Genomic DNA, 9,945 nt, shown 5'->3' on the forward strand with positions numbered 1-9,945 from the left:
ATGGGTTGAAGGCTGCACTGGGCTCAGACGCATGGGGCTGCTCTGTTGGTGGCGTAGTCATTTGCTGCTGACGGAGGGAATCGATGTCTCTCTCTCTCAGCTGCAGCTCCACCTTTACCACACACAGCTCCTCTTGGAGAGCATCATTGGACTGTGTAATTTGTTAAGTGTTCTGTTTTAACTTCTGCCTTAACTTTTCTGTTGAAGCACGGCTCTCCTCCTGGAAATGCCTCAACTCTTCCATCAGCATCCACTTCAAGTAGGGAGAGGCAGTTCTGGATTTGTTTTACCAATAATATTTTTAGTGTGCACACAGCTGCTACAGGTGAGGGAGGGAGTGATGTACTGTGGGCCTCCTGTTTTGAAGCCCAGGTTTTGAGAAGTGCAGGCGATGTTAGTGGAGACATGTCAGTTTTTAGTTCATCATCCACTAGAGGTTTTGTTGAACTCTTCTTCAAACTGCTCTAGACTGGCCTCAGAGACTTGGATCATTACTGTTCTGTTATTATATATATATTAATATTGCATTTTGGGATTGTGTCCACATACAATTGTCTCATGGTCTTGTTTCCAGACATTTTAAGATGTTTGTTTGCCTTGCGCAGGGCTGCATGCCAAGCATTTGGACGTTCAGTGAAAAAGAGACGATCCACCTTGATTTCTTTGTATTTTTATTGCATAAATTGTGCTCTTTGGGCCTCTGCGTGCTCTTTGTATATATTTTTTCCTCCCTGCTTCACTGGCAATAGCTTCTGCATATTGGATTGCAAGGTTGCTGAGTTTGGGGCTTGTACATGTATCCGTCTTAGTTTATTACAGCTGGATACAGTATATGTTACAGCTGGTTTGCACTTGGCTAGTTGTAGCTAGTTGTTTTCTGTCTGAATTGTTTTCTCTTGCTTGTGTAAGTTTAGGTACTACTTTTCCTGTCTATTGTCTTGTCCTTTGTCCTTTTTGATTCTCCTTTTTGTTATTTGCTAGCTAGCTAGGTTTTTTAAATAACAGCAGGTAGCCAGTAGGCAGGTAGCCTAGTGGTTAGAGCGTTGGGCCAGTAACCGAAAGGTTGCTGGATTGAATCCCTGAGCTGACAATGTAAAAATCTGTCATTTTGCCCCTGAGCAAGGCAGTGTTCCCCGGGCGCCGAAGACGTGGATGTCGATTATGGCTGCCCCCCACACCTCTCTGATTCAGAGGGGTTGGGTTAAATGCGGAAGAGATATTTCAGTTCAATGCATTCAGTTGTACAACTGACTAGGTATCTCCTTTTCCCTTTCCCAGTAGCTAGAAACTCTTAGCAACTCCCTAGAAACGTGTAAACAACTGTTAGCTTGTTAGCAAATGCTTTGTTATTACAGTTTTACTGTTACAGTAGCCAGCTGCAGAAATTGCCCCTCAACCGTTGCCAACGTTTTTTTGAAATTGTTTTTCTTATCACAAGTCGCTGTCTGTGTGTTGTCGATCCTCTGTTACAATCCCTATGGCGATGCTGAGAAGTATGTTTATTCTAAATGAACAGGACTTTGGTATGTGAGTATGTGTGGTTGAGACATAAACACAGAAAGATATTTGGCTTATACCGTATGCATACTATATTATCAAGTGTCTGGAGTATGTAAGCTGGAGGCTAGCTTCCTTGTGCTGAAGAACATGCAACATTAGGGAGGCTATCACCACAATGATCTTCGTCTCATCACCAATTTGTATAGTTAATTTGCTTAGAGAATGTGAAAACAATGTTTTATAAAAGTACTGTACAGTAGTTACACTCCTAGGCCTACCCACCCATGCAAAATAGCCTTCCTTTTCCCAGTGCATTTCACTTTCATTTTTAGAAATCCAAAGACCCCTATCAGGTCTACATTGATCAGACAACTGAAATAATTATAAGAGTCACGGGTAGACCTTTAGCATTACTGAGAACTATTCTGTTCGCTGCAGTGAAAAGTATTCATTGCAGCGGAAACGTATTTCCCCACATAGGCCTGCGTGTGAGATGGGACTGTGTGGGGCTGCTTCTCAGTGTGGTCAAACCACTAATGTGACAGAAAAAGGCAGACCACACGATGTGATAGACTGATGGGAATGGAAACGAAACACAGTCGTATATTCAGATTGACAATATATACAGTTCGCTATTGGAGGACAAATACATTATGTCCGTAGGGTGTGCATGAGTTCTCTTCTATCCACCTGTAGAACTAATACTGAAAAGTTGTTACTGTACAAACCCAATAATATGCTGTTGGGCCTATTTATTTTATTTTATTTTATTTCACCTTTATTTAACCAGGTAGGCAAGTTGAGAACAAGTTCTCATTTACAATTGCGACCTGGCCAAGATAAAGCAAAGCAGTTCGACAACATACAACAACACAGAGTTACACATGGAGTAAAACAAACATACAGTCAATTACACAGTAGAAAAAAAAAAAAAGACTATATACAATGTGAGCAAATGATGTGAGATAAGGGAGGTAAAAGCAAAAAAATGCCATGGTGGCAAAGTAAATAAAGTATAGCAAGAAAAACACTGGAATGGTAGATTTGTAGTTTGAAGAAAGTTCAAAGTTCAAATATAAATAATATGGTGCAAAGGAGCAAAATAAATAAAATAAATAAATACAGTAGGGGAAGAGGGTAGTAGTTTGGGCTAAATTATAGATGGGCTATGTACAGGTGCAGTGATCTGTGAGCTGCTCTGACAGCTGGTGCTTAAAGCTAGTGAGGGAGATAAGTGTTTCCAATTTCAGAGATTTTTGTAGTTCGTTCCAGTCGTTGGCAGCAGAGAACTGGAAGGAGAGACGACCAAAGGAGGAGTTGGCTTTAGGGGTGACCAGAGAGATATACCTGCTGGAGCGCGTGCTACAGGTGGGTGCTGCTATGGTGACCAGTGAGCGGAGATAAGGGGGGACTTTACCTAGCAGGGTCTTGTAGATGACCTGGAGCCAATGTGTTTGGCGACGATTATGAAGTGAAGGCCAGCCAACGAGAGCATACAGATCGCAGTGGTGGGTTGTATATGGGGCTTTGGTGACAAAACGGATGGCACTGTGATAGACTGCATCCAGCTTGTTGAGTGGGGTATTGGAGGCTATTTTGTAAATGACATCGCCGAAGTCGAGGATTGGTAGGATGGTCAGTTTTACGAGGGTATGTTTGGCAGCATGAGTGAAGGATGCTTTGTTGCGAAATAGGAAGCCAATTCTAAATTTCACTTTGGATTGGAGATCCAATGAGCCTATAACCAGATTAATAAGCTAATGATCTGGGTAACCTAATGGCTATTTGAGCCCACCTGCCGCATACATTAAGCCTATGTCTCCTCAGAGGATGTGACACTGAAACATTTGTTCTACCTTACTCAAGGCCTAAAACCATAGTGGCAGGAAGTAGGGGTGCTGAGGGTGCTGCAGCACACCCTGAAAAATCGGAAAGATTTTTTTCCCCCACAATAGTAGTGAGGTAAAACTGGGCCTGTATTAGCGGACCGATATAGCCATCTGTAGCGCGGGCAAAAAAAAACATCTCACCCCCCATCTACGAAAAAATTCTCAGCACGCCCACCCCCAAACTACTTCCTGTGGCTGTGCCTAAAACCTTCAAATCTTTTGCAGTTAGCACTTTTTAAATTAGGAAAATGAAAATGTGTATCATTGACAGTGGTGTAAAGTACTTAAGTAAAAAATATTTTAAAGTACTACTTAAGGAGTTTTTGGGGTATCTGTACTTTACTTTACTAATTATATTTTTGACAACTTTTACTTTTACTCCACTACATTCCTAAAGAAAATAATATTATTTTTTCTTCATACATTTTCCCTGACACCCGAAAGTACTCATTACATTTTGAATGCTTAGCAGGACCAAAAGAAATCTAATTCACACACTTATCAAGATCTGATCTGATCATGATCTGGCAGACTCATTAAACACAACTGCTTAGTTTGTAAATTATGTGTGAGTGTTGTGGTGTGCCCCTGGCTATGCATAAATAAAATAATGCGGTCTGGTTTGCTTAAAATAAGGAATTTGACATTATTGATACTTTTGATACTTAAGTATAATTTAGCAATTACATTTACTTTTGATACTTAAGTAGATTTAAAGCCAAATACTTTGACACTTTTACTCAAGTAGTATTTTACTGGGTGACAAAAACATTTTTTTGTTAAGGTATCCTTACTTTCATTCAAGTACGACAATTGGATACTTTTTCCACCACTGATTGATATACATTACTTCTGTCTAGATAATTACATTTGAGCAGTTTAGCAGACACCTTTCTACAGGCTACAGCTGCTTATAATCAGAATATTTTTGCAGTGTCCATATGTACAGAATTCCTGTCTCTTTCCTGCTGCTAGTAGGACAACCATCATGCCCCTGATCTCTTTTTTTGTGTTGTCAACACAAAACCTTGTTTCAACAAATAACACATACTCTAGGCTAATGCCTACAATAGTCCTCAATCATGCTGCAATGTTCCTCTGACCCTGAAATTCAAATGATACGATCTAGGCTGTTTAAGAGGCTGTAGTGGAAAATTATGTTAGGTGGTAATGAAATATCTCTGTAAAGTCATGTGCTTTTTTCAGTGATATCCTTGACTTTTATTTTGGCGAAAAAACAACAGTCAATTGGGGAAGAACTTTCCTCACTCAGAGAATTAATTTCCATGTGAACTTAATTTCTGACAAAATATACAAATACTACTCCTAACAATTATTTCCTGACCCCAACCATCACATTAGGCCTGTAAATATCTAAGAAGGACTGGGATGGGTCCTCCTGAGTGGCGCAGTGGTCTAAGGCACTGCATCACATCATTACTAGCTGTGCCACTAGAGATCCTGGTTCGAGTCCAGGCTCTGTCACAGCCAGCCGCGACCGGGAGACCCATGTCGTCCGGATTAGGGTAGGGTTTGGCCGGCAGGGTTGTCCTTGTCCCATCGCATTCTACTGACTCCTGTGGCAGGCCGGGCGCATGCACGCTGCCGCAGTCGCCAGGTGTACGGTGTTTCCTCCGACACATTGGTGTGGCTGGATTCCGGGTTAAGCAGGCATTATGTCAAGAAGCAGTATGGCTTGGTTGAGTCATGTTTCGGAGGATGCGCGGCTCTTAACCTTCGCCTCTCCTGAGTCCGATTGTGAGATTTAGTGTGCGACTGCAGTCATTGTGTTGATATTGAGTCTCTCTCTTTCCCCAGTTCTCTGTGCTTCCCAGCAAACAGTCCAGTCTGAGATTCAGCAGGGGAAAGGCATCGTGGGACAGTCTTTCTCTTTTCAAGAGAGGGTGATCAAGTCTGGCAATTTACTTTATGGAGAACTTGGCAGTATTGCAAATGTGTACCCTGGCAAACGAGGCAAAATCACCCTTGAGAAGAGATTTGAAAACCGCCTCCACTTGAACAATGTTACAAGATACTTCACTCTGTCAGACCTTCAGATAGACGATGCTGGGGTTTATACTGTGGAGAATACAGATGAAGGAAAAAAAACAAAAATTCAGCTCACTGTATACAGTAAGTGTGTGTGTGTGCTGTATATTACAAACACATTAAATATAGGTTCCAATTCCAATTTATTCATATTTTTTCTTCCAGATGTTGTTTCCAAACCTCAGGTGACAGAGTGTGACAGCAGCTCCTGTAGTGTGGTGTGTTCTGTGGACAACAAAAAAGAGGTGACCTTGACCTTGTACAGGGGAGAGGAAATACTAAACCAGACCAGCAGTCCTGATCTCACCACTGATCTATCTCTCCATTTGGAGGTAGAGGGAAAGGACTACAACTCCACCTACAGCTGTGTGGCTGCTAACCCTGTCAGCAATGAGACAGTTCATGTCCCAAAATGTTGCAGCGAAGATGGTCGTCCAAATGATGCAGGTAAGAGACGTTCTGAATTAAATCCATCCAGAAAATAGCAATTACCAAGTGAAAGTGGAGTGTAGTTGAGCACATTCAAAACATATTTTACAAAAATAATTTCCTTGTGTTTTATTTATTTCAGACAGTGGTGAGAGGACTCGGGGTATGCTTATTATTGCTGTAATCTGCGTTTTGGTTGCCTCTGGGCTGGTTGGACTTACAATCTATCTAAAGAAGAGAAGAAATGGACACTCACAAGGCAGGTATTTATCTTTTAGAGATGTGAGGTCACTTCCCAAAGTCAAAACATGCTTAGCCTTTTTTATAAAAAAATATATTACAATCAAGGGTAGTGTTTTGGAAAAGGTTGGAAATGTTTGCTTGAACACAGGATGCAGGTCAAATAAAGTGTCATATCTTCCACACTTCCTCTGCTTGGTCAGACAGTGTCGTTATCCCATACAACTTCTCTAAATGTTGAACAAGCAGAAGGCACGCACACACACACACACACACACTCTCTGACAATGATTACTTGAATAGCTTGGCTTATCTGACACCAACATGACTGCAATCACAGAGACCAGTAGTCATAGTAACAAATGAGTCTTGAGTGTTTACAGAACCTGTCCAGGGGGGTGAGCGTTTGTATGTCTCTGTCAGTTAGTCACACCTCACCTTAGGCCCATATTTACTTTCCTTTATTTGTTTTCACAGATTCATCCAAAAGAGTGCAAGTTGACATTGATTATGCATCGATAACTCCTAAAAAACGAACAGATAATCAGGTTAGTAAAAAATCTACAGGCTGATAGACAATACAGCAGCTTTAGCAGCCCTGATGGCTACAACTGTAGGCTTTAGCTCTGTGCCAGTGGGTTAATGTGGTCTTGAGTTGCACAGACCACCTGAGTTTGATACCCGGCCTGATGTCAATGCAACCAGTTTTGCCCATATGATATGGTTGGGTTGCACAATGAGAAGACACACAGCACATATGGTGTACCGAAGTGCCAGGTCTAGGTCCAAAAGCCTTCTTAACAGCTTCTACCCCCAAGCCATGAGACTTCTGAACAGCTAATCAAATGGCTACCCAGACTATTTGCATTGCACCCTCCCCCCCCCTTTACGCTGCTGCTACACCCTGTTTATTATCTATGCATAGTCACTTTAACTCTACCTACATGTACATATTACCTCAATTACCTCGACTAACCGGTACCCCAGCACATTGACTCTGTACCGGTACCCCCTGTATATAGCCTCGCTATTGTTATTTTACTGCTGCTCTTTAATTATTTGTTACTTACATTTTTTACTTATCAATTTTTTACTCAACTCTTATTTTTCTTAAAACTGCATTGTTGGTTAAGTGCTTGTAAGTAAGTATTCACTGTTGTATTCGGTGCATGTGACAAATAGAATTTCATTTGATTAGTAATGCCTTCGATCTTCATGTAGTCTTTTACAGTATTTGCAAAGTCTGTAGACTTTTAAAGTTAGGCTTCATGATTCCTCCCAAAAGCTTTAGGAAAGGTTCTAGATGTGTTGTGTTGACTGTTGAGTTCCTTAATGCAGAACAACAAGAGTAGACAAGAGAGTGTCAGGTGTGTCCTGTTTCCTTCCTCTGGCACAAAGTTTATAATGAAGAAGCATAAGATCCTTTTTTAATTGTGTTACTTTCCCACCCCTTTTATCACCCCTCTCTCTGCCCCTTCTTCCCCTGTCCTTCCCCTTCCTTCTCTCCCATACTTCCCTCTTCCTGCCTAGGAGGAGTGAACAGAGATACCAGAATTGGAGTCGCGTAGACAACCCTAACCTGACATCAGTTTATGATACACTCCTGTTACATCGCATGGCTGCCAGCTGGGATGTTGACACAGCATGAAGGAGAAAAACGGGAAGTCACCGAAAGGCCAACATGATAACTCACATCCTGTAGAGGTTGGTATATCATAAAGAGGACGTTGAAACAAAATTAAAGTAGAAAAATATTCCCCCAGATAACCTTTTAGTGGCACAGTTGTTAATGGAGAAAAATCCCATGGAACTTTTGTACTGATGTTATAATTTCAGGCTTTCTTTGTAGGTCATTCTAATTCTGTCAAATAGGGGCCTCAATGACATCCACTGATACGGACCAATTCAATAACTATGCATGGAGTTTTAAATGCCTTTTGTTCCAAATCCCAATGTATAAGTTAAAACAAATGGAACATATATTTTAATAGAATTCACTAGTGTTATCTATACTACTGCTGTGCCAAAGCTTATTTTCAGTATTGACTGTTTTGTTGTTTAAATGTAGGTGCCTCCCCTGTATCTTTTTATAGCTGGTCATTGTTTAGCTTGCCAGTGGATAGCAGCTGTGTACATAATATAAAAAAGAACCAATGGCTGTTAGGCTCCTTTAGAAACAAAAGGTCCATAAATAAATGTTTTCCTTTCACCATGTATGTTGTATTGAAACATTTCTGAGGGATAGATCTTGATTTGCCATTTAATCTTGCGTGATATTGTCCTCTTCTTATCGCTTTTCGCAAAATGTAGGTCTGGGCTAAATTGTAGCTCTTCATTAGCTTGTATCGTTTATTATGATGGAGCATTTATTGGTTGTCCTTATCTATGTAGCACATCCTCCCTTAAGAATACAATCACTCCCTCCTGCAGACTCCTGCTGACACTGTACACTCTCCTTCTGTCAGAGCATGTTGTGCTCAACCTACATTAGTGCAGCCTTTGTATACATCTGTCCTAGCACAGGTTACTGTGACCCGGAAATACCAAATCTGTTGATACCATAGTGAGTTGTTGCACTGTAGGCTATTTCATATTATACTACTCTATTTCAGAGTAGTTACTGAGACTGAATATGAAGATATAATTCACTTTTCAACTATTTTAAAATAATCTATTGACTTATTCAAACTGATAAAAATAAACATGTTGTACTGAGCTTCAATATATTAAGTCAAAGACTTACCCATACATTTCATTTAAAGTCATAAAATGTGTATATTTCCTGATGTTTAACAGTCATCAATACATCAATACCCATGCTTGAAATATATTAATGTTTTACATACCCTATCACAACTCAAAATATGATGGTAGATTACTCCATTCCCCATTTATGTTTTTGTTGTCATTTAAATCTGTGTAAACAAATAATGTATTGCTTCAGAATACCTGTGTAAATTGTCATTCATTGAATCCATAGCTGCCTCTATGAGTTTGAGAGTGGAAACATTTCTCCAGAAACATTTCTCCAGAAACACAACTCCAGATTGTGGTTTTAATGTAACCTACTTCTAGGGTCAATAGGAGGGACCACAGTAATTGGTTGGTGGATTCTCTATTTAGCGAGTTTAAGTGTGTGACCTTTTGTTCTGTCACTTTGCATGCCAGACAGCTGTACATTTCACATTTAAAAACAATTATGGCTGTAAATTACTTACTTTTTATATTAAAATCCTATAAAATTCCCAGCTTTGTTTAGAGAAAACGTTGGTCTTTTCTTCCAATCCATTTCCTCCATCTAGTGGTTGAATGTTTTTATATTTCAGTATACTGTATACTGTACGTAATGCAGTGTTTCACTCTGAGACAGTATACTGTATACTGTACATAATGCAGTTTTTCGCTCTGAGACAGTATACTGTATACTGTACATAATGCAGTTTTTTCGCTCTGAGACAGTATACTGTATACTGTACATAATGCAGTGTTTCGCTCTGAGACAGTATACTGTATACTGTACATAATGCAGTGTTTCGCTCTGAGACAGTGTACTGTATACTGTACATAATGGAGTGTGTCGCTCTGAGACAGTATACTGTATACTGTACATAATGCAGTGTTTCGCTCTGAGACAGTGTACTGTAAATTGTGTAAGTGTATCTTAAATCATGTGCAAACAAAATGTTCTCTAACAACCTTTCTATGCTTTAGACTATAGTCACGCATTTTTCTGCCAATGTGTCATTATTATAACATTATTGTGAGTAAAAATTAAAACATTTGTCAAATATGCCATGTCGATGCTATTTGGTAGCAAAACATGAGAGCCTCATTTATC

The 9,945-nt window shown here is 40.1% G+C and overlaps 1 protein-coding gene across 7 annotated transcripts in view; it reads left to right on the plus strand.

Moving 5' to 3' along the window:
- Window positions 1–9,899, plus strand: part of LOC115191983 (SLAM family member 5) — a 31,715-nt gene extending 21,816 nt beyond the window's left edge. Inside the window, exons 2-6 of one of the 7 annotated variants that reach the window (XM_029750077.1) lie at window positions 5,208–5,522; window positions 5,604–5,885; window positions 6,010–6,126; window positions 6,585–6,655; window positions 7,638–9,352. In XM_029750077.1, the coding sequence (XP_029605937.1) occupies window positions 5,208–5,522; window positions 5,604–5,885; window positions 6,010–6,126; window positions 6,585–6,655; window positions 7,638–7,646 (794 nt within the window). In that variant the 3' untranslated portion in view covers window positions 7,647–9,352. Of the gene's footprint in view, window positions 1–5,207; window positions 5,523–5,603; window positions 5,886–6,009; window positions 6,131–6,584; window positions 6,656–7,637 lie in introns of all 7 variants that reach the window. The other 6 variants (XM_029750078.1, XM_029750081.1, XM_029750080.1 and 3 more) reach the window with 6 other exon arrangements.
- The last annotated feature ends 46 nt before the right edge of the window (window positions 9,900–9,945 follow it).

Source organism: Salmo trutta, chromosome 4, assembly GCF_901001165.1.
Source record: "Salmo trutta chromosome 4, fSalTru1.1, whole genome shotgun sequence".
In the NCBI taxonomy this organism is placed as follows: Eukaryota; Metazoa; Chordata; class Actinopteri; order Salmoniformes; family Salmonidae; genus Salmo; species Salmo trutta.